General features: G+C 38.7%; 1 protein-coding gene across 1 annotated transcript; it reads right to left on the reverse strand.

Moving 5' to 3' along the window:
* On the reverse strand, positions 1 to 24,837 carry LOC139726855 (uncharacterized). Its single transcript, XM_071637847.1, has 14 exons — positions 24,708 to 24,837; positions 21,827 to 21,918; positions 20,117 to 20,209; positions 19,249 to 19,377; positions 18,660 to 18,736; positions 18,169 to 18,317; positions 12,794 to 15,375; positions 11,250 to 11,354; positions 10,207 to 10,286; positions 8,747 to 8,807; positions 7,763 to 8,093; positions 6,722 to 6,926; positions 5,201 to 5,451; positions 1 to 2,020 (listed from the first exon to the last, which is right to left on the reverse strand). The coding sequence occupies exons 1-14, from the start codon at positions 24,835 to 24,837 to the stop codon at positions 1,251 to 1,253; spliced, it is 5,055 nt and encodes a 1,684-aa protein (XP_071493948.1). The 3' UTR covers positions 1 to 1,250.
* Between the last annotated feature and the right edge of the window lie 250 nt (positions 24,838 to 25,087).

Here is a 25,087-nt window from a genome sequence, read left to right on the forward strand (position 1 = left end):
TATGATGTCATAACAGTTGTTACTCTGCTGATAAGACTTTGAAGGAAATTGTCACTTCATTCCACTACAATAATTTCCTATTTTATTTCACAAGCAAGGGGGACATGGAACAGAAGGAACATAGACCACTGTACAACACTCCCCTATGCTATAGTGAGTTTATGGGGAGCCCAGTAGAAAGTTTGACTTCACTGTGGTTGTTACACCATGCGTGCACTCCAAGTACAAACTGGAATGCTATCAGGGGAGCAGAGCGAGTGTACCATGGGGTTAAGTTTGATTCTGGTGACTGGAGTAAGAAAGTAATATCTTGCACAAGACTTCATGAAAAGGCACTATAAAATGAAGAACTATAAATACCATGACTATTTCATCTATCATCATCATGATCATTACCTTAGTCCTGATTGTGATTACTACTCTGATAAAATGAATGGGAGCGGCTGTGCTTTGTAAATTTTCCTCTACTTCGCAGACAGACTTCATCTCGGACAGCATTTGGTTACAGGAAGAAATTATTGGTGAAATCTTACCTCCAACTAACTATTCTCGGACTTGACAATACGAAACAAAGTTATGACTCAATTATTCTAGCCTTTCTGTAAATGCTTTCGATGTTTTTCAGCTGATGTGGCACAACAGTCTAATCTTTCAGGAAGAGTAAAATGAGTACCTTGACGTGAATACTATGATGAATTTTCCAAACAGATCATCACTTCATGCTACAATCTGTATTGCTCATGTAAAAGTTCATTACAGGGTAAGGCTTTTCGCCTTGATTACTAATCCACTCAATTTCCTCTTTCATGACACACTGATATTCCAATATCAGGCTGCATTAAAACTCCAAGAAAATCATATGGAGGAAACTTACTGTTTTCATAATTTTTTTAGCCCTGATCAATCTCATCATACTCATGATTATCATGTCTCTTTAATCAGGTATTTCAGATGAAATTTCAAGGCAGGTTTGCAGCTTACACAATATGTTCCCTTTGGAAGGCGACAAGACAATGCAATGGTGTACAACACTACGAGGGACATAAATGTAGAACCTTCCAAATCAGATCAAATTACAATTTCATCCTTTCCCACTTCTAGATATTAACGCCACGATCACATCCACTGAACATAACATAAACTACTCTCAAAAATATGCATAACTAGATGAAATGTAGATATATGCACAATGGCTTTTTTCAAGATATACACATAACTTATTCAGCAAATACAGCCTTTAACCTTTGACATTATATGTCCTGAGTCACATAGTCAATGAGGTCAGTGACCTGTAGAAGGTCATCTTCCTCCTCCCCTTCACCATTGACAGTCCCTCCATTAGCACCGCTATTTGCACCCCTCTGGCCTGATGGAGCAGTCCCACTGTAATACTCTCCAGTACTGGCACCACCATTGACTGTAGTTGGAATGTAAGACTGTCCCACTTGAGAGTAAGGGTTGGCTGCCTTACCCTCCTGCTTGCTAGTCCTCACCCTATCCTGGCTGCTCACTCCCTCACTGCTTTTCTCAGACATAGAGTCCTCCTCATTCTCCTTGTTGGAATCCTGCTGCCACCTTTCACCATCCTCACCCCCCTCCTCCTCCGAGTCTGAGCTCTCACCAGCCATCTTCTTGTAATCAATGCGTGTTGACATCTTACGCAGAGACGTCCTCTGCAGGTCCTTGCTTTTCTTCTTCTTTTTCCTGCGACTGTCGCTGTCATCGCTGTCGGAGTCCAGCATCTTCCTGGCCTTTGGCTTCTCCTCCACTCCCTTGTCCTCCGCATCCTCCTCATCCTCATCGTCGCTGTCGATGCGGAATTTCCTCTTCCTCTGGGTATAGTCCTCCTCCTCCGATGAAGATGAGGAGGATGAGGGTGAGCTAGAGCTCTTGACTTTCAGTCTCTTCTTCTTAGACTTGCTGTTGGAGGCATCACTGTCGGAGTACTCCCGGTAGGAGATGACTTTGGCTGCTGCTTTCCTCCTCCCTGAAGTCCACTCCTCACCCTCCGATTCACTCCCTGTCAGTCAGAGAAAATAAGGGCAAAGGTTAATATACATTGATGACGCAGATCCTAATCAAATGATTGGTCGAGAGCTTTAACGTGACCTGACCAGTTATTTATTTTGCCTATGACTTAATTCTGCTCATAACGATTATAGCTAAAGTATAATGACAGGGGTGGCATTTTGAGGTCTTAATTAAGTGTTTTATAAAATTCATAATTAAATCGGGAAGTTACTAACTCCTTAATCATGTGCAAAATTGGTACTCTGAGGACTTCAATGGATGCGAAAGTTCTTGTCTACACTGTATGTATTGAATGCCAGTGGCAATGTGTGGTGAAAATATCTTGTTTTACAGTGGGCAATAGTCTCAACTGAGGTAGGAATTAGATTATTCATTCAAAACATCAGGGAAGTTTCATGACATGGATTTCACTTCAGTAGCTGAATTCATCACACTCTATGACATAATGCAGGTTTAATAAAGTTATGCAGATAGAGGCCATTTCAGCATCACTGACTCGTTACTGCCTTTCCAATCACTAAAACATTTAAAGTGTGCGGCAACATTCAAACACAATCAGTATTTGTATCTCACAGCTACTGGCTACAATTGTGTGAAAATTTGCACAAAAGGTTTGTAACATGATTGGAAAAGTGAAAGATTTAGTGTTCTGCCCTTCACCTTCCTGTTTTGATCCATCAAGTTTATGTAAGCTCTACCTTCCTTCCTGCACAAATCTTTTTATAGTCACAATACTGGAATATCAAGTTTACTTTTCATGAGAGCATGAATCTGCTGTTTCTTCCTTCAAGGAAAAAAAAATCAATGTTTCAGTGTGATTATGTGTGACTGTGCTTCACAGCCTCATGCTTTTTTGCCACCATTATGCCAATTGACATAAGCACACAATGAACTTTATCAGGTGAGTGACACTTGCTGTATACATCAATATGAAGCAAGTTTCTTTGCAAGATGTCTTGAAGTTATCAGTTATAAGGAAACCAAAACCCAATGAGCAATATGGATTGAGTTTAAGCAGCAACATTAGTAGAACATATCAGTGAAAGTTTGAGGAAAATCACACAATCGATGCACAAATTATGAATTTTGAACGTTTTGGTGTTGTAACCACTGGATAAGGAGACTACTACAGTCCATGACGTCATGTGTGGACAACAATATAAAATTTTTTTTTTTTTTTTTTTTCATGAAAATTACACATTCTATCAACTTGATACTGACATACATTTAGGGTAGTATTATTCCCCCTACTTTTGTAAAGCGGTTAGTCAAGTGTTCTTTCATTAAGCAAGAAAAGTGAAAGCATGCTGAATTTTCTTTATATTGTTTTCTTCTTTTTCATGCTGAATTTTCTTTATATTGTTGTCTACACATGATGTCATAAACTCAAGTAGTCTCCTTATCCAGTGGTTCCAACACCAAAACTTTAACAATTCATAACTTGTGCATCGATTGTCCAATTTTTCTCAAACTTTCACTGATGTGTTCTCCTAATGTTGCTGCTTTCACTCACTCTACATTGCTCTTTGGGGTTTGGTTTCCTTTAAACATGTTACAATGTTGTACATGATACATCTTACTCCGGAAGCTCTTGGAAGGAAGACAATTGTTCAATGTGATGATAGAAACAAATCAGAATGTACTCTCAGGCTAAAGCCGTAATGAGCCTTTCAAGAATATAAACTGCTGATATGGAGGCTAGTCGTACGATTGGCTGAGTGCTGTCACATGATCAGTCTTTTATGTTGCCTAATGGCCTTACTTTACTTTACACTGGTCATTATCATACTAATGACCGGTAATAACAACCGCTTGTCTGCACTCAGCTTCATTGCCCTAGTATTACATATGCGCTGAATTGTTTGTGCATGCAGTTCATGAAGCTTGGAGCTGGTGCTGGCCTGGGAATTTTGCAAAAATGGCTGACACAGAATTCAAATCATGTCATCCTTGTATACAATGAATAATGCACATAACTTAATGAGGTGCTGGCAAAATCAGCCACCCTCCTAACCTTTTGAACAGTTCAAAACACCATCCAGTCTGCCATGTGTGTTTATGACTTTTCTGAAGTTACTACTGCGTGGATAATTCTTACTAAAAGCATTCCAAGTAGTGTGCATTACTGTAAACGTCAATATTTTCGTGGTATTGATTTTTTGCGCTGAACAGCTCGAGAAACATACTGTATTTGTGGGGTTTTTTTTAAATTCTAGCTGCGCAATCGCTTTATACTCATATGTTTTCATCCATTCACACAGAAGTCATGTTGCCTGATCTATTTGGATGTGTAGAAACTGCAAGTACTGCACACACACATGCACTCAAATGAATACTGCTAGGGTACATGCATATATGCAAACACACACTTGTATGAGGAAGGCACCACTGACGTAGGCTACAATTTAACCCGTTCAAAATGTGGAGAGAAAATTGTGAGGATAATTTTGAGGGATCTAGAATTCGTGCTAGCCAAAGGTAGAGTGAAAATATCTGCGTTTACAGTATTTGTCTAGTGACAATTGGCCAAATACATCACATCAAACAGAACTGAGGAAGTCATTCACTTTGATGACTCAGTGCATGGTACCAAGGACAGCAGTTCATTCTAATTATAAAACTGCTGAACTGCATAGTCTGCATGCCTACAACATGCAGTCATTCCTGTAAAACCTGAAATATTCATGGCATCAAATTTTAAGAAATTGGAGCCGATGGCTTTCTTCGCAGCATGACATTTTCACAATCTTTTTACCATGAAAAATATTATCAGTATACTATGTCTACTATCAATACAGGGACTTGTTGAACTTTTGCGTGCATAATACTTTTGCAAATCTTGATGAGTTTCATGCACACAAAATTTCTGGTTTTACTCTAAATACAGAATTTATTTGATATAGACAGAAGAAAAGGTATTTTCCAACAGTCAAATCATATCATTTAGGGCTAGGATAGAAAGAATAAAAAATATCTAAACACACAGACAGCTATGTCAATGGCTTTCTTCACACTTTGTGAGGAATATGAGCTACTGACTTATATTGGTCTTTAAACAGCAATGAACAAACAACGGAGGAATTTGAGAAGGCAATGGATAGATAGTCAATATAAGGGTCACTGTACTTTATTGTGAAAGAAAAAAAAAATACATAGGAGCAGATCGTACCTGAATAGTAGCTGCCAGCTGAACTCCCGGAGTAAAAGCTGCCTTCTTCATCATCTTCAGCCGAACTGTAATACCGAACTCGTTTCCTCCCCCTCTCACTCCGCCTGCGAGGAAGGTCCATAAACCGCCGGCCACGCCTCCTACCTCCCTGTCTCCGACTAGCCCGACGGCGAGAGTTGGCGAAGCTGTCGTCGCTGGCATCGGAGAAATTGCTGACTGCACTCTCTTCAGCAGACTCACTCGCATTCTCACTGGTGGTCGAAATACAATTTGAGCATACTAAGAACATACAATCTAGTTTGAATGTGCAAACACTAGTGGCATTATTTTTGCTACACAGTTTTTACCCTTCATGTCAACCTATCACACTATGTCTGTGACTATGGACAAGTTACAGAAGTACAAACCCACTCTGAGAAATTGATCTATATGCAAAAACTATGGTGTTATTACATATTTAAGATGGAAAATCCAGTCTTTGTGCATGTGTGTGTGTGGTTTTTTTTTTTTTTTTTGCCTCACTAGCCAAGCATTAAATTGTATAACTATTCTCACTTGTAAGAAATTCATGACTGCAAATCAAGGAAAATAGTACCAATTTTTATTCATACATGGAAACCATTAGAGAGTATGAAAACAATTAAAAGTTTATTGCACAATATGATTGTAACCAGCAAATGTGTAAGAAAAAATTGGTGTCTGCTTGGATATTTATTTTCTGGATATTAAAGGTCCTGTTTACCTTTGGGAGAAGTGATTTTAAAAATGTTCACAATATCACTTTTGATGCATATGTGTCGGTCAGTTGTATCACAAAATATCTTTTTTTCAATAAAGCCTAAAATATGACGAGATATCACTATTTTTCTCATTAAACGATAACTGTAGACAGATTAGTCTGGAAACATTTTATCATAACTATGTACTGTTCACATTTTGCATATTCAACAATACTTAACACCAATTTTCCTGGTTCAAATTTTTACATTGGTTGTTTCTATCCCTAACTCACATTTTAGAACTATTTTAAAGCACTACTGCTGGGTTTTTGTTTCATCTGCAAATGGTAAATTATGCCTTTAAATTGAACAATTTTTTTTTTTCCTCACTAATTAAGCTTTGAATTGCATTACTATTCTCATATGAAAGAAATTCATGACTGCAAATCAAGGAAAATAGTACCAATTTCATTCATACATGGAAATCATTAGAGAGTATAAAAACAATAGAAAGTTGATTGTAAAAAATAATTGTAACCTGCAAATGTTTAACCTTAAAAAGACTGGGCTATTTCAAGGCCTAGCAAGACTGGGGGGGGGGGGGGGGGGGGGGGGGGGGGGGGGGGAAGCTGAATGAGTACCCCCCCCCCCCAAGATCTTGGCCACTGACTGCGTGATCGCGAGGAAAATTGGCACGCGTGTCACCCATAAGGTAATCTACAAAACTGAATAGGTAATTAATCTGCAATTATAAAAATTTTTCAATAAATCAATTATGCTAATTTATGCATGACCATCTCACCTGTCTAACTGGAAGTCTTCACTATTCTTGTCATCATCACTTGACCAGTCAAGGTCGTTAAGCCGCCGCTTACGACGCCCCACCCCTAATCTGCCTCCCTCAGGCCCCGCCTCCTTCTCTTCCTCCTCCTCCTCCTCCTCTCCCATGATGGTAGACATGTCTTTCCCCCGGCTGATGCCACGCCTTGATTTGTACTCTTGCTCCGCTACAGGGATCGAACAGGAAAAAAAATCTAGTCAGACAAGTGTCTCCTTACCACAGCAGTGGAAAGAGAAATAAGTATCATCCCCTTTCAAAAAAGTGAAGTTTGCCATTTTCTCCCTTGGAAATAATAAACAATGAATTTGTGCTACAGCGGTCAGTAGTTGGCGTGTTGATAATTTTGCAAATATACTGTAAGAGTGGATATTTTCGTGCATGTCACACGACCAAAAACTGGCATGAATATTTTTGCTTGTTACATGTACCACCATGTAATGTCTTCATTCCACGGAATAAAATAAAAGCCAAATTCATCTTGCTCGGCAGAGCGTGAAAAATTACTCATGCGAAAATATGCACTTTTACAGTACCAATCAACTAACAAAATTCACAAGAATAAAACCATCCCCCAAATTTTAAGCGTGTCATAAGATAATGCATCTGTGTCTCGCACATCAAATTATACAAATAAATGAATGTGAAAAGACAGACAAAGATTTTGGAAATCACTACTATGGCTGCGAATCATTTCCATCTCAAGAGCATACCTTTCTTGTATGTACAGTAGCAGTATTAAACAAAATCAAGCCTGCCCCCAGAGGTTCAGCCATTTCCCTTTGGAATGCATGACGTTTTATGACAACATCACCCAGCATGAGAGTCTGCTTTCAAGTCATTTAAATCAAATGTTGATAATGATGTTTTAAGAGGTATACAATAGACAAGACTTCTACAAAACTTTGAAAATGAAAGTATATGTGCAAATATGCTTTGTACCATGCCAAAGACAGGTATCGGGGACACAGAACTGTTGACATTTGTAAAGACAGAAACACTCACCTTTTTTGTGTTCCTCTACCTCCTCATGAATTGCTGATTTGATTGCCGAGTCAAAGTCATTGAAGCTATAGTCGATGGTCTTTCGTGAACGCTGTGACCGTCGACTCACTACCTCGTAGTCATCTTCGTAGTCAGGCACAACAAAGTCACTCCGAGGCCGATGCCGCCGCCTCCTTGGTCGATGATGTCGTGAGCCACGGGACCCATGGGAGCGGTGTGAGCGAGACGCGTGGCTACGGGGACGGTGACGGTGACGGTGACGCTCCTCTCTTGACCGCTCGTCTGATTCTTCTGGTTCTCTCTGCTTTTTGGTGCGAACCACAGTCTCCAACTGAAGGAAAGAACATTGTTTGCAAATCTTGCATTATTTACCCTGTAACAAATTTCTAGCGACAAAGCTTGCTTCATTTTGCTTCATTAGTTTTTGTTTTTAATGGATGGTATCAAGCAATAACAAATAGACTTTACTTCAGTTCATACAAACCAAACAATAAACCAACTGGAAGATGCTATATATCACATATTTCAGTTTAAGTTAAACCATGACAGACAAGATTCTGAGCTTAGAATTACCATACAAGACAATAGTAACTGGATGTTCCTAACTGGCTATTTATTTAAGTGATAGAAACTATGACCTCCAGGAACACTTCTAGCAGAAAACAAAAAAGAAAATTCAATCTAAAGATTAATCAAAGGATACTGACTTACTCCTACAGTCAGCATTCTTAGCCTAATTGAAATGTGACCAGTGCAACATTTCATGATGGTCACATGTGAAAATACTGCGTGCTGCCGAACTTTAAAGAAGATGGTCCCCAAAATGATTGTGTAAGCCTCTTGGCATGGGGCAAAAAAGCCATTTCTCCTACGTTATACTACAACAGTTTTGAATATATGACATTGGGAGCGCTGTAATGAGATAAGACCTCACAGCAGATTTGTTACACTCGTCTATTTATTGCAAGACTTCTCAAAACATACCTCAGGTAAGATGTTCTCTGCACACACCTCAGTGTACTTCCATTTGATTTTCCTTTCCTTCCTGCATTCCAAACACATAGAAAAGATAAATCACAGAGTATAAACTGATGAAGCTCTTGATCACTCTGAAGCCATGCCTTGTCTTGAGACACACACATTCAAAACAAGAGATATGAGCATCCCAACCTTTGTAACTGAAAAAAACAGGGATGATTTGGCTCAGAGGTAGGAAAGAAAAAGCAGTTCTCATTGGAGTGTGTAGTAAAACTATCAAGAAAAGTAGGAAAGTTTTCTTGAAACAAGAGCGGGGAATGGTCAAAATTCAGATACTCTCCTCCAAGTTCAAAATGGTTGGAATCTGCAAATACCGTATGTCCCCCAAGAAAATTACAACGGGACCCTCTCCAATGATAACTTCAAAATAGTCAATCAATCCAAATACAATTTCAGGGTATGAAACTGTAACTCATTTCCCACATTTTACAGAAAACCCCATTCGATTTGCTTCAGTGGTCTGATCAATTCAGTGCTTATTTACGTCGATGTAGGGCAATTTGTCAATCAGTTGCAATGAAAACATCTCGACGGAAGAACTTCATGAATTTAAATAACAAAGCAGTACCCGCTGCATGCTATAAGGATTAGAACCAACACTTGCTGTCGGGCGAAAGCTCGGCGGTCTAGTGGAAATGACGCCTGTCCGCTGATCAGGAGGTCGTAGGTTCGAATCCTGCTCGAGTATGTACGCCCATGATTTTTTATCATGGCTACTACTAAAACACTGATCAATTCAGTGCTTATTTACGTCGATGTAGGGCAATTTGTCAATCAGTTGCAATGAAAACATCTCGACGGAAGAACTTCATGAATTTAAATACTTTTTCATGTTGAATAACTGAATAACAAGATTTTGTTGACCATCAAACTGTCTCCTTTCCTCTGTCCTTTCACTTCCTAGAACAGAGATGAAATATATATTTACATGTAATTTCACTTCATATATTTTTTATTTCTAGCAAAAATTTCACACAATCATAAACACATCACTTATCTGAATACACAATATTGTGTTTGGGGGCATATTGTTATATGCACTTTGTAAAAATGGATAATTATTTCGATTACAATAATCATCATCATCATCATCATCACCACCACCATCATCATCATCATCGTCATCATCGTCATCATCTTCATCATCATCGTCATCATCTTCTTCATCATCATCATCATCATCATCATCATCATCATCATCATCATCATTCATTACATATTGCAGGGCTGCACACTAACCCATTTTTTCTACTGGTTGGACATGTCTATAGGACCAGTAGGTACCCAGTTTTTCCATCTTTTACTGGTCCAGTCCCGAAAAAGTTACTGGTCCAACAGTGATTTTTACTGGTCAGGGACCTTCGGGCCAGTGCCAGTGTGCAGCGTTGCATATTGGTCAGTCTTACCTGCGCTCCTGTCTGTCTTTCTTCTTCAGGTCAGCATCGAGGTCCTCCAACTTTTCCTGCAGCTTGATAATTAGGTCCTCCTGTCGGCAGAGATGGTGGAGAGAAGACATACCGATGTTCACAGGTGCAATCAATGGGACTTAAATAGAGAGGCACACACACAGGAACATACATAGGTGGGACTGAGAAATAGTCCTCCTTTATTCTGTTCCTTGTCATATACCACTGTGACAACAGCATGAAAAATATATTTGAACTAGAAACTAGTCATTTTACACCCAAAAGCTTGAACAACTCATTAGAATGCACATCCCGTGCCTTGCTTGATTCAATAAACTTGATTAGAGTATGGCTGTGAGAGAATAACAACTCCTGGATCAAGATGGAAGCCATAGAGTATAGGATTGATGTGGAAACCTTAAAAGTGATCTCTGCAATATTATCATCCCATCACTGTACAAGCCTAAACATGATCATAGCAACCAAAGCAAAGGTAATGGAGAGTGGTCTACCTGTGGTGAACTCTAGAAATACGAGCAATATGCCTTCCAGGTGAAGCAGCATCATAAGGATATACTATGAACATTTCACAAAATATTATCATTATTCTAATCAGGCATTTAAATAATTACAAAAGATACATTGCATGGGGACAGGTCACTAACTGCATAAATACTACTTTATACATGGACACATGTACATGTATATGCCTTGACAACACAGTAAGCTCTACAGCACTACATATTATAAATAAAATCATTTTACAACCAGACGATTTTTCTGTCAAAACCAATCAAGCGTACTTTTATCACGAAACAAAATTAGCAAAAAACTTGCCGTGTAGAAGCGTTGGCAGTCATTATACACCATAACAGATTATGGGATTCCATACCTGCATGTAAGCCTTAAAATCTCTTGCGATCGTCATCATAAACAACCATTTTCATTATACAAAACAATGTAACCAATAGCAGTAACAGTGCTAACTCTTCAGTGATTTGTGCTGGATGTGGAGTAAGAATCAAGGACGATTCCAGACTTACGTGCTCACACTTGGGACAGTACCAATTTCCATCAGGAATGGCCATGAGAGGAGGGCGAAGACAGGCAGTGTGGTACCCAGCATCACACTTATCACACAGTAAGATCTGGGCAGGGAGACCAGGTGGAGGGGGGGGGTAGGTTTGGATTAACCACCATCAACGTTGCTTCACATATATATACACTGCACCATAAGCAATGGACTGAGCATTCAAATCTACCATTTTTGACAGACTTGTGATTTCTCATCATATGTTGCATACAATGCTGCTCATTACATCATATGTAGTAGATACTGTTGTCACAAGTAGTCTCACTACAGCCACTTAAATGTTTCCTCAATGATCATTTGGTTTCTATAACTTTAACCCTAAAAAGGCCGGGGGGGGGGTTGAATCAACCCCCCCCCCTCGACATTTTTCGCGACTACTCCGCCGCGCGAAATTTTTTGACTGCGCTGTTCGCTGACTTTTTACTTTCAAGTCTCGCGCATCTTTTGACACCATTTTTGCGAAAATCGCACATACCGTTACGACGCTGCATGTTTTATACATGCCTATCAGACCGAAAATGGCTCAAAAACGTGATTTTGTGTATAAAGTCTATGCAAATGGAGTTTTCTCTTCTTATTCATAAAGATACGATTATTTTCACTTTCATATGCTGAAACTAATTGATTTTAGCATAATTATGCTTGAAATAGGTCCTGTCATAAATTTTGCGGAAAAAAAATGATAAAACAAAAGGTCGAAAAAACAAAGAAATACATAAGAAATTCATAAAACAATAAAATACTTAAGAAATTGATTTTGATACCAAATTTTTTTTCATGTACATTGTTAGGAATGCTACAAAGAATGTTTTCACCAAAAATTAGGATTCTAGGAGCTTTAATTTCTCATTTAGAGCAAAATGTATGATTTTATGCATATATTAGCATAATTAATCATTATGACGAAAATTTCCATTTCTTTTTGTATAGCTTGCTAGAATACGCCACAGGTAATGCACGTGCCAAATTTTATGGCGATTGCGCGATCGACAGTCGAGATCTCGGGGGGGGGGGGGGGGGGGGGGGGTTGAATCAACCCCTCCCCGGCCACAGAACACCCAAAAAAGCCCGGCCTGGTTAGGGTTAACTAAACTCAACTAAGTTAAATGGAAACAATGGATTATGGTAAGATAGCATGTAGTATTGCTGGAGTTCATGGTCACATAACTGTAAGTCTATAAAGAATTGGTCTAGACAAACTTTGCAAATTGAAGGAAATGTCATCTTGCAATAATTAAAACATGGTATGATGGCCTATGCAGGATACAAATTTCTTTCCTGGCTGTTTATTCAAAATATATTGAAATATATAAAACGATTGATATATTCCATGAAAACATTTAAAGATTGCCAACAACCAATAAAAAAAAGCAACACTTTGTCAAAATATCTGGTCTTTATATCAATTCTGCAGTATCTGCTGTTCATATCATATATGACGGAAGAAACACATCAAAAATAAATTGATAGGGTACTTTAAATTCACGGACTTACCCATTGTGGATGATTGTACAGACCACACTTGCAACATGGTGTATCATCATTCTCTTCTGACAACCAGTCACTGTCAATATCTTTCTTTGATATTTTCTTAGTCTTCTTAGCGTTATCATTCTCTTCATAATCATCCTTCTCCATCTCCACAATCTTGGTAGAAGCCTTCTGGGATGCCTTCCTCTTTGGAGTGAAACGGAGTTTGGCTGGCTTCCTCTTCCTTTTCTTCCTGGCAGTGCGGACACCCTTTTTCTTTGGACCACGTTTCTTGGGCAACCCATCATCATCATCATCATCTTCATCATCGTCATCATCATCTTCTTCTTCTTCCTCATCCTCATCTCCCTGGCTCTTGATGTCATCCTGCTCCTCCTGAAAGATGATTGCTGCTGGGTCACGTTTTTTGCTGGTCTCGTCCCCCTCCTCCTGACTGGTAGCATCATCCTGACTAGTTTTCTCCTCCTGACTGGAAGCAGCAGTCTTCTTCTTTGGTCTTCCTCTTCTCCTTGGAGGACCTGTCTTCTTCTTTTCCTTCTCATCCTCCTCTTTCTTGTCATCCTCTTTAATTCTCCTGGCTCTCAGTGAACGGGTTCCTCTAGTTTGCTGGTCTTCGACAGCCCCTTCTTCTCTCTCTGTTATGCCATCACACTCATCACCAACTGGTTTATCAGAATCTTTCTCACTACAGTCCTGAGGTCCTTCACCCTGTATGCTATCCACTTTTTCTTTCTCTGCTTCTACTGTACTTTCTGTATCTTGTGATACTGCTTTGTCTTCATCTGTAATGCCTGCATTATTAGATTCTGTCACATCTTCTTTTGCTTCACTATCCAGGCCATCTTTTCCAGAGTCTTTCAGACTGGTAGTGTCTGTTTGGTTTGGGCCTGTCTCTATTGTATTTTCATTGGTGTCTACATTTTCTTCTCCTTCTTTTGCAGCTGCTTCATCTTTATTAACAGTTTCAGATGAATGCTCTTCTTTATTCTTTACTTCTGGACTAGATATATCTTTCTCTTTCTCAGTGTCACTTTTGGCAATGTCACAGCTTTTATCGTCACCAGCAGGTTGAGCACCACTGGCTTCCCCTTCTTGTTCCATCTCACAATCATCTTTTGAATCACTTGTTTTGTTACTTTCTGCAGGAGAGCAAGTTTCTGTATGTCCTCTCTCTGCAGTGTCCTTGATGTTTGTTTCTAAGGATTCTCTACTACCATCAGCTTTTTCCATTGGTTTCTCTACACTCTCCTCCTTGCTAGACACTGATGATTTTTCTACCACCTCTCCATGAACGACATCAAGGACTGACTTCGTGTCTTCTACTGGTGCACTCTTCAATTCCTCTGTCCTGGCACCATCCCTCCCCATAAGTCCTGGCATCTGAACATCCTTTGACTTGTCCAAGATTTCCCTTTCCTCTCTCTGTCTCTCCTCAACCTGTTTTTCCTTCACTTTCCTCTCCCTTTCTCGCTCAAGTTGTGCAGGAGTGGTCTCCCAAGGTCTCATGAACATGCTCCTGGGAGGTGCTGGGGCAAGAGGAGCTGGGGCTGGAGGAGGCACCGATCTTCCTCCAAGGACAACCCTTTGTGAATGCTCCGTCTTTCCTTCATCTGGCTTCTTGTTTTCTCCATCTCTCATTTGTTTACAATTATCTTCACTTTTCTTGTTATCTTTATCCAGGTCCTTTCCTCCCTGATTTTCTTCATCTTTTGAACTCTTCTGACCCTGGTCGCTGACAGCATGTTTATCTTCTGCACTTCTTGTCTCACTGGTAATTTTGGGTGATGATCTGTCAAGATTCACAGAATCTACCCTTGCTTGAGCATTCTCTGCTTTAATTTCACTCTCTACCTTCCCGACATCACCAATATCTATACCATCTTTTTTGCCTGGTAAATCACAGTTGGCTATATTTGTGCCAAAAGCTAGTGGAGTGTCTTTAATCTTGGATTCTGCCTTGACAATCACTGACTCCCGTTTGATGTGGATTGTCTGTTCTTGGGATGCTCTTTCAGCTGGAGACACACTTCTTTCTGCTTCCATCTTTTCAGCAAACATCACTGGCTGTTCACGCTTGACTGATTTTTCATTCCCTGTCATCTCTTCTTTGATGTGTTCATCATCCTTCTTTATCTCAACAGCATCTTTGATCCTATTATCTGATTTTTCCTGCAGGTCTTTTGTATCCTCAGCTGTTGAATTTTCAGTGTTCTGTGGTTCCTCTTTGACCTGCTGCTCTTCCTTGACCTCTGGTAATTCTTTCTTGACTTCTGGTGATTCCTCCTTGACTTCTGGTAATTCTTCCCTGACCTCTGGTACTTCCCCCTTGACCTTTGGTGACTCTTCCTTGACCTCTGGTAATTCCTCTTTGACCTCTAGCGATTCCTCCTTGACCTTTGGTGATTTCTCATCTTTGACCTCAGCAGATGTTTTCTCATCAGATTCTTCCTTCGGACTTTGATTTGAAATTTTCAAATCTCCAGATTCTTGTTTGACTTCCATCTCTTTTACTTCTGTCTCTTCCTTCACCGTTTCCTTTTTGATGTTAAATGGAACTGGTGTTCCACAGCGCGATGGCTTTGTGGCTATGGACATGACAAAGAAATCATATTTGTAAGAAAATACCAGTAAAAAATGACATCACTGAAGTACAGTGGACTCCCATTACAACGAAGTCATCGGGACCGACAGTGTTCTTTATTCCTATCGAAATTTCGTTATAACCGAACAAAGAAAAAATAAAAATACATACAGCTCATCCTGCCTGAACTTTTATTTTGTCGTTACCGGAATTTCGCTATAACCATGTTGATTATAACAGGAGTGCACTGTACTTCAAACCAAATGCAACTAAAGACAATTGCTTCAGCACTATCACTCAATTGGAAAACTGAAAATCTTTGGAGAAAAACTTATTATTTTTTTTTTCCAACGAGGTCTGGTAGGCACTATACATTAGCCTCTCATTTTAAAGGTAACACAGAGAGGAAGATGATATAAACAGATCACATGACCTGTTCACTGAAACTACTGAACATGATGGAGAAGATTTGTAGTTTCCTAGACACTATTCTGTGATAAAATAGGCCAAATTACCTGCTGTACCTACACACTGTCACTTCCTCACAGTCATTAAAGATGTCAGAGTAGTTCATGTGACAATTCCACAAATTTTTCCCTAACTCTGGTCTCACTGTTGGACTAAGTCATAGCATGGCTCTCTACCACCTTTGTAATGGGTCCATTCATTTGATAGGGTAATTATAGGTTCAATAATGTAGCCAATCAGAAGCGCTGAAATTAGTCACAAAGGTGCTCTCTATTTTCATACTTACATGCATGTGCATGAAAAAAAATGTGCAGCACAAAAAGCATATTGCACACTCACTGACCTCACAATTTACATACTTTAGCAGTACATGTTTGATCATTAATTTACTGTAAACATTCTATGGTAGAATTCAGTGTTTTTTTAACATTAATTTTCTTCTGACCTCTTGGCTTTTGAGCAAGTTCTACATGTAGCTGACTGGTATTCACCCACAAAGGTAAATGAAACAAGGAAAAGTAGAAATTACGCGGTGCGTAAAATATGTCCCCGCCGGAAGTAGCATTTAGTAGCAAAATGTACAATATCGGTAAAAAATCAAGGTCAAAGGTCAAAGAAGTCAAAGGTCAAAATTCTGTGTAGAAGTTTTGAAGCCCTCACCTAGTGCCATCACAAAAAGCAAACGGAATCGAAATCTGGTTAGAAATGGCGAAGGAGTAGCATTTTGTAGCCAATGTACAATATAGGTCAAAAATCAAGGTCAAAGGTCAAAGAAGTCAAAGGTCAAATTCTGTGTAGAAGTTTTAGCCCTCACCTAGTGCCATCACATAAAGAAAACGGAAATGAAATTGGGTTAGAAATGGCAAAGGAGTAGCATTTTGTAGCAAAATGTACAATGCAGGTCAAAAATCAAGGTCAAAGGTCAAAGAAGTCAAAGGTCAAAATTCTGTGTAGAAGTTTTGAAGCCCTCACCTAGTGCCATCACATAAAGCAAACGGAATCGAAATCGGGTTAGAAATGGCGAAGGAGTAGCATTTTGTAGCAAAATGTACAATATAAGTAAAAAATCAAGGTCAAAGGTCAAAGAAGTCAAAGGTCAAAATTCTGTGTAGAAGTTTTGAAGCCCTCACCTAGTGCCATCACATAAAGCAAACGGAATCGAAATCGGGTTAGAAATGGCGAAGGAGTAGCATTTTGTAGCCAATGTACAATATAGGTAAAAAATCAAGGTCAAAGGTCAAAGAAGTCAAAGGTCAAAATTCTGTGTAGAAGTTTTGAAGCCCTCACCTAGTGCCATCACATAAAGCAAACGGAATCAAAATCGGGTTAGAAATGGCGAAGGAGTAGCATTTTGTAGCCAATGTACAATATAGGTCAAAAATCAAGGTCAAAGGTCAAAGAAGTCAAAGGTCAAAATTCTGTGTAGAAGTTTTGAAGCCCTCACCTAGTGCCATCACATAAAGCAAACGGAATCAAAATCGGGTTAGAAATGGCGAAGGAGTAGCATTTTGAAGCAAAATGTACAATATAGGTCAAAGGTCAAGGTCAAAGGTCACAACTGAAATTCTGTGTAGAAGTTTCAAAGCTCCCATGTAGTGCTATCATATAAAGCAAACAGAATCAAAATTGGCTCATAAATGACAGAGAAGTAGCAAATTGAACATTTTGATCACACACGGACGCACAGACAGACAGACGGACGGACAGACGGACGGACGGACACACGGACACACACACGTACGGAGCCCGTTTCATAGTCCCCTGCTCGAACTCGTTCGGCGGGGACAATTAGTTCATAGACCTGTTTTATCAAACAAACTCGAGAAGCATTCAGAGGGCACAGCCCTCCGCCATGCAGCTCATTTCCTCCCCCACAGACATACTGAAAATTGCCCAATCTATCAATGATAAAGCCCTGTGTTTACCTCATTAGCTTCCTGCTGTGAGGCGCCTCGAGCAGCACAGTATGCACTTTATTGTGCGTATGCAAACCTCAAGTATGTGCAGCTTGAACTTCCAAGTTCATTGACCTTATTTGCCAAACAGATTGAAAAAATCCTTTAAAAAATTAACAAAAAATTTCTGGATCACTACCAAAATTTAACCATCTGTTTCTTGTGTCATTATCAACTTTCCCTGTAAGTTTCATCCAAATCCATTCACAACTTTTTGAGTTATTTTGTAAACAGAAAAACAACCAATCAAACAAACCAATGCCGGCAAAAACATAACCTCTTTCGTTGAGGTAATAATGCACAGCTTCAGGTTCATGACATTAATGGAAATGAACTCTCATCTGTGAATCACTTGAAAAAAGATATTTTCTCACCTTCTTCCTTCATATCCACATCTGCCTCCTCCTCGTTGGTCACTGATGTTGTTGTTGACTCAGAGTCATCTGTCTTCAATTCCAGAGGATTCAGTTTATTTGATCCTTTCCTCAACACTGCAAGAAGTCCAGCGAGATCATCCCGATCCCTGCAAAGAGCACAATGGCTCAGTTCACAAATTTCACTCCAATATGCACCTTAGCCTAGTTCTGTCCTTTCACTAAATAGCGATGTTGCTTTCAGAGAGTAGATAACAGCAATTTTTGATCGTGACCCACCATCCCTGACTGCAACCAAGATTATTTACGTGACGGATCTGTCATCATGTTTGCAGGCACAACTAAGATATGAATTACAATGTGTATCAATCCAAGTCTCTAGAAAGTATAAATTTCAGAATTTGAACTTGTAGCGGCTCTGGGCCATTGGGGCACCACTATTATTGAGCCCTGAGTACTGACAAAAGGCATGAAAAAGGGACTTTTCTTACTGTGACACCATCTCCCATGTAGAGCTATCCATGTCATCCTGCTCCTCTCGGTAAACCCGGATGTTGGCATCATGGTCCTGCCATGGCAACGGAAATGAAATTATGGTGACACATGTATTTCAGCACTGTCAGATGACAAATGAAAACACTGACTGCAGGATAAAGCTTAAAGATCATGCAAAAACAATGTTGATGAAAACATAGTCACTCTACAAGCTCAGAATGATGACACTGTGATAACGACACGAATGTGGATTTTGTCCCTGAGCAAATTTCCTTGATAGTTGTTCCATGACAAAATTTTGTGGGTAAACAGTCACTTTGTTTGCAGAAATCACATTAGAATATCCTGGTTTGTAGGATAAGACTTCACTTTTAATACAAATGTTGCTTTGCAATTCAACAGCTGTAACTTACAGCATTTTGTAATAATTTTTCTCCATCAAGATTAACATATCAATGCCTGTCAGATCTATGGCTTCTGCACATAAACATCCCTGCACGTATTTGAACTCAGAAAATACAGTTCAATCCTGGTCATATTTCACCTGCACTGAAATGACTGAGATATAGTTTTTAAAGGACATACCTTCTGGTACCAATACACCAGCCCCATCTTGTCCCTGCCAATGGGCTGGACTCTCATCTGCTCTGGGTCCATTTCATTCACAGCAGCCTTAAACTTGGACTTCTCATCAAATTGTGAGTCACATAGATACTGCGGAAACAAGGTCAAAGTTCACAATGACATACATGTGCCTCTGTCCAGATGTCAAGTATGAAAAAGGACATCAAATTTTTGTCTTCAGACCTCATTATGTACCAATGATAATCTTGTATATTAGCAGCATATTTGCTGTCTACCTTTCAAAAATATCAATCAAGCCTTCATTACAAACTAAAAGAAAAAGTTGAGACAAGACAAAATACACAACCAGTTCCCCCCCCCCCCAACAACAACAACAAAAGAAGTCATCACGAGTGAAACCTCCACTTGCACTGCCAAAGTGAGATATCTTGAAGTAATTTACTCTAAAAGAAAATTAAATAGTTACCTCGGAAGAATGTAGTTCAAACAGAAAGAGAAAAAAAAGAAACAATATAGATCCTGCAGAAAACAGCTGTTTTCATAATAGTGTGAAATTAATGACTCCCATCTAAACAGGCAAATCAACCTCAAAGCTTATATGGCCACTTTTGACAAACTTATGAGATTTGATCAAATTCACATGGCCATAAAAAATTTTCTCCCAACAGTATATTTTCTCTCAACTTTATAAGCTCAAAATATTCAAATTTTAATTTCATCCTTTAAGTGTCAAGAAATGTTAAAGGATAGTTTTGTTCAATTAGACCACTTACAAAATTGCTTTAACAGTCCCAGTTCATGAAATATTCTCACAAAATACATGACATATTATAGAGTACATCACCAATACAGTGACACCACATTGTACCTTGAGAATCCCAAGCTTGGTTTCCAGTTTGCTCTGGCTGTATCCAAGAGTGTCCACTTCCCATGCAGCCATACTGGAATAGTAGCGGCTTATCTAGGAGGTGCAAAATGAGATACATGAACATATATCAGCAATAAAAGTTGATCATCAGAGTGTATTTATACAAACATTGTAGTTATACTCTGAGATTTATGTTGAGAAATGTGACTTTATACAATGTAGTTGAACATGCGTCAGCATACAAAGTACATCATCAGAGTTTACACATAATACTCTGAAATTCATGCTGAGAAGTATGACTTCAAATGCAAAATGAGATACAATACAATACTGTATGTGAACATGTATGAGCATACCGTACAAAGTACTGTATACGCTATAATTTTCACGTACATAAATTTTCGCGAATTGCCGCTGTCACACATTTTCGCGAGTGGTTAAATTCGCGATTGGGGGACCAGAGAAAATATGAAGTGGCAAAGAAAGTGTGAATTTTCAACTTACTAGCAAATAAGAATGATACTAGTTATTCACTGCATGAAAAAAAAAAACTTACCAAACTCTGTGAACTAGTAAGTTACAATTCAACATTTTTGAAGTGGTTAAGTCCATCGTGCCAGATTTCTGACAAGTGGTCCCCTTGCGATAATGGATTGGCTCTTTGCAGTACTGTAAAACATGATATATTCGCGGCATGAAATTTTCTCGAATTGGAGCCGACAGCCTTTTTCGTGGCATGAAATTTTCGCGAATTGCTACTGGCGTTCAATGCATGTAGTGCAGACAAAAGCTTTCGCGTGCATTTTAATTTCGCGAATTTTGGCGCTCGCGAAATTCGCGAAATTAAAATGCACGCGAAAATTCCTCGTTTTACAGTATTCGTAAGTAGACATGGACGTGCTATATGTATGTAAACAAGCTTAGCCAGTATGGTCTGTTCAGTAAGCTGTGACATGGTATACTAGTACTGAAATGTTCGTATCATCAAGGCAAAGGGATTCATTTTGGAAGGTAAAATTTTCGCGTGTTGTTAATTTCGCGAATAGCTCCCGACTTGCGAAATTCGTGAAAATAAACCCCCCGCGAAATATATAGCGTATACAGTATATCATCAGGAGTACATAATCTGGAATTCATGTTGAGAAACATGACTTCAAATGCAAAATGAGATACATGAACAAGTACAATGTTGTCGCATACAAAGAATATCATCAGCATATATGTTAAAAAAGTCTGAAACTTATGTTGAGAAACATAACTTCAAAATTAAACAAATTTACACAGACCTGAATTGAATATTGAAATGATTTGTTTTATACGACTGCTTGGAAAGCAACAAATGCTCACAAGCAACCATATGATCAACAGCTATAGTCCCATCCATTAGATTTTATGCTGCAAAAGATACAAGATAAAATAAAAACAGCAAAGTCTTGATATCATTGTTTCTTTCTCTTTCAAGTACTCTAAAGCAAGATATTTTTGCTACAAAAAGTTTTCCTAAATTGGAGCCAATAGCCTTTTTCGCAGCGTGAAGTTTTAATGAACTGCCTCTGCATTCAATGCAAATACTGTAAATAAGAATTTTAGGGTGAATTTTAATTTTGTGAATCTTGGTTCTCGGAAAATTCAGAAAAATGAAAATGCACATGCACATTTCTGGTTTTACAGTAATACTTCAAGCGTCAGATTGATTAAATGTTGCCTCACCTTGACTAGATGCCTTTCCCATTTGTCCACATTGACATTTTTCACCAGCCGCCTCATGAGCTTGATGATCATCTCTTTCAGGATAGGAACATCTGGAATCAAATGGAGAAAGTTGATCCATACAAGTAAGTCAATAACAGAAGCAACTGAGGTGCTAGTATAATCATGTGAAAACTTATGATTAATGGTGGCATAAAGAATATAACACAAAATCTGTTTTATGAGAAAGAGAAAGGTGATACACTACAAAAAATATCCAAAAAACACAAAAAATTCAAGGAGTACTTTATAGTGCAGATCATGTAGAGTATGATGTTTGCTTATCAAGTCTCAGCTACCCCTTAACTTTGGGGATGTGGCAATATGTGTAGCAAATGAAATGGATATGTCAAAGAGTGCAAAGAGCTACACTGTAAACACAGACATACCATTGCAGTTAACGGTGAAAGTTCATCAATTTTGCCACTCTCAAGCGGCTGTGACTTGATAAGTTCTGTAAACTTGCATTTCAATGCAAGCTGACAACAGTATGAGCAGCACACATAAAATGAAAGAATGTAAAATACATTTATAGCAACATTTTCTACACAAGTTTAATCATTTGTAGGCTTTTTTTTTTTACAACAAAACACAAAATTGCAACAAAGAAATCAAATGTTATTCACAAAGACAGAAAGTTTGATTACCAGTTTAACACAGAATATGTCTTCAGCTTATTAAAGTAGGAAGGAAGAACAATTTGTTTACATAAATACCTTGTAAAATGTAGAGTACTCTCCACTTAATCGAGTAGTGTCTAGCAGAGCATTTTTTACTTGATTAAGCGGAGTACCCAACTAACTGGTATGCATGTTAATTAATTCACAACCCAGATAACATACAGAATCAGCTTTTATCAATTAATCTGATATCACATTCTACTCACACACCTCTCTGCATCAGACACACAGCACGGTATGTTACTTACAGCCATAGCTCATCTAAAGTCACACAACAGCCTTCGTTTTAGTGTCTGCAGCGTCATTTTGCAAACAATTTGCTTGCAGTCTTGAGTTCTCATCAAGCCACATGCATGCTTCTTAACATCTGTCATTTTGAAACATGAATCCTATATTCATATACATTATAGAAGCCAAATGCTGCAACATATTCTGCTGCATCCCGGTGTGTTTCATGGAGACTGTAAGTTTTTTTTTTTTTTTTTTTTTTTTTAGTTAACGGCCTGAAGAAAGGTTAGAGTCTCCATGGAGTCAGCTTATTTTTCATTTTTCTTGAGAGCTAGTCATAGCTCACAGGCACATGTATAGTGATTAATGTGTCGCTGTGTATGTGTGTTGGGTAGTGTATGTAGAGCTGGTGCAAGGGTTTGTTACAAGGCATGCGGAAATGTGTCCACTTGCAACAGTCATACGATGAATCGGTCATACACAGCACATTTTACATGTTAAAACATCAACCTACAAATGTAAGCTCTCTATCAACTTTCAGCATCTCACAGTTCTTTATTATCTTCACAAATTTTAAAGCCTTCCAGCAGATACCATGGGAATAGATTAGGTTAATCTGGAAAATTCCTACCCGTTTATCTGGAATGCCTACAGTACCCGATTATCCAGTTAATGTATCACATATCGGGAACTGTTTTTTAATTTGTAAGTCAAATAAGTGGAGTACCCGATGAAGTCGTACCTGATTAAGCGGAGAGTACTGTACATGTATATCAACTACACTGTAAAACACAATATTTTTGCGGCATGAAATTTTCACGAATTGGAGCCTACGGTCTTTTTCACGAGTTGCCTCTAACATTCAATGCATGTAGTGTAGACAAGAACTTTAATGTGAATCTTAATTTCATGTGAATCTTAATTTCATGAATCTTGGCTCTTGCGAAATTTGCACAACTAAAAAGCACGCAGACATTCCTAGTTTTACAGTAATCATTTGTCTGCACAGCTTTCTATGTGTGACCCAGTAGCAGTTGATATAGCTCATGTGTAAGACATTATATAATCATGACATATTAAAAGCAAATATTACTGTAACTGAGTGTAAGTGTAATGTCAATATTCTCAAGTATGAAGTGATTAATTTTTTTGCGCTGAACGACTCAAAAACATGATGAATTCACAAGTTGTAGAAATTGCGCTGCGCAACTGTGAACCCACGCACAAAGCGCAGAGAAAATTGTGAAGATATTTTCATGGGTTTTAAAGTTTGTGCTAGCCAGAAGTAGCAAAAAGTATGGGGATATTAATGTACATTGTAGCGCGACAATTTCTGTGTTTACAGTTCACGAAGAGGAAATTTTCTTTGCCATTCTCCTTTCTTTCCCCCCACTAGTCACTGTAGGCACATCTAGACAAATATTACTGAATCAATAGATTCTAATTTCATTCACTTTTATTCGATTATTATCAATAAAAGTCTGTTTCTAATGAAATGTCATGTGAGGAGAAAATCATAGAGAAAAAGAATTATAAGACTGAGGTGAGAGTGAGACCAGTAAAAATCACTCCGTCGGACGTCGGACCACTAACTTTTTCAGGAATGGACCAATAAATTCATATTTGAGTTTGGTACAGTTTAATCTTACTGGGAAAAATCTGGACGCTGGCACAACTCCAGCATCAACAACCATACTGAGACTGAGTGTATTCGATACCGTATCTACCACTCTCTACCAGTATTCTGTACGAAACTGTGCTGTTCACCTGAGTGCGTGTGTGGCGCTATTGCTTGCACAGCATTGCGGATATTACACTCACTGTACCTTGCTTGCCAGCGCCAGTCCCCTATGCCACGGACAACACATGAAAATTATATTCATACAGCACTTATTTCTTAGCTGAGATAGAAACCGTATAACTTCATAACATACCACATTTTGATTCCTCTATAGCTTCTTTAAGTTCGGGTATGGTGAGGTCAGGCAGCTGCAACAATTCTCCATAACGCTCCAAAAAGGAGCAAATTACGGCGAAATCGGGAAACTTGTGAACGGACGCCATTGCTCTTCTGTCCCGTTCTTGTATTATCCATTGTGCATGTTTATTACTTGATTTAGCCGCAAAACCAGTCGTCTTCATTTTAATTGTAATATAATTGACAATTTACAGATAAATAATGTAAAATTAGATAAATTACTTTTCACAGAATAATTTAATATACTTTTTAATTGTTTCAATGTATCTATGTGAAAAATTCAATCGTTTGATGAAAAGATATTCAATCAAACATCTAATTGATGATACTGCGTCT

This window comes from Diadema antillarum, unplaced genomic scaffold (assembly GCF_040938485.1).
Source record: "Diadema antillarum isolate AM-2024a unplaced genomic scaffold, OU_Dant_1.0 seq00000102_RagTag, whole genome shotgun sequence".
NCBI lineage: Eukaryota > Metazoa > Echinodermata > Echinoidea > Diadematoida > Diadematidae > Diadema > Diadema antillarum.

Coding starts and splice junctions, on each gene's coding strand:
- LOC139726855 (XM_071637847.1), bottom strand. CDS start 24,837: ATGGCGTCCGTTCACAAGTTTCCCGATTTCGCCGTAATTTGCTCCTTT. Junction 19,378..20,116: donor CCAAGCTTGGGATTCTCAAG/GTACAATGTGGT, acceptor TTGTTTCCGCAG/TATCTATGTGACTCACAATT. Junction 11,355..12,793: donor TGTACAATCATCCACAATGG/GTAAGTCCGTGA, acceptor CTCCCTGCCCAG/ATCTTACTGTGTGATAAGTG.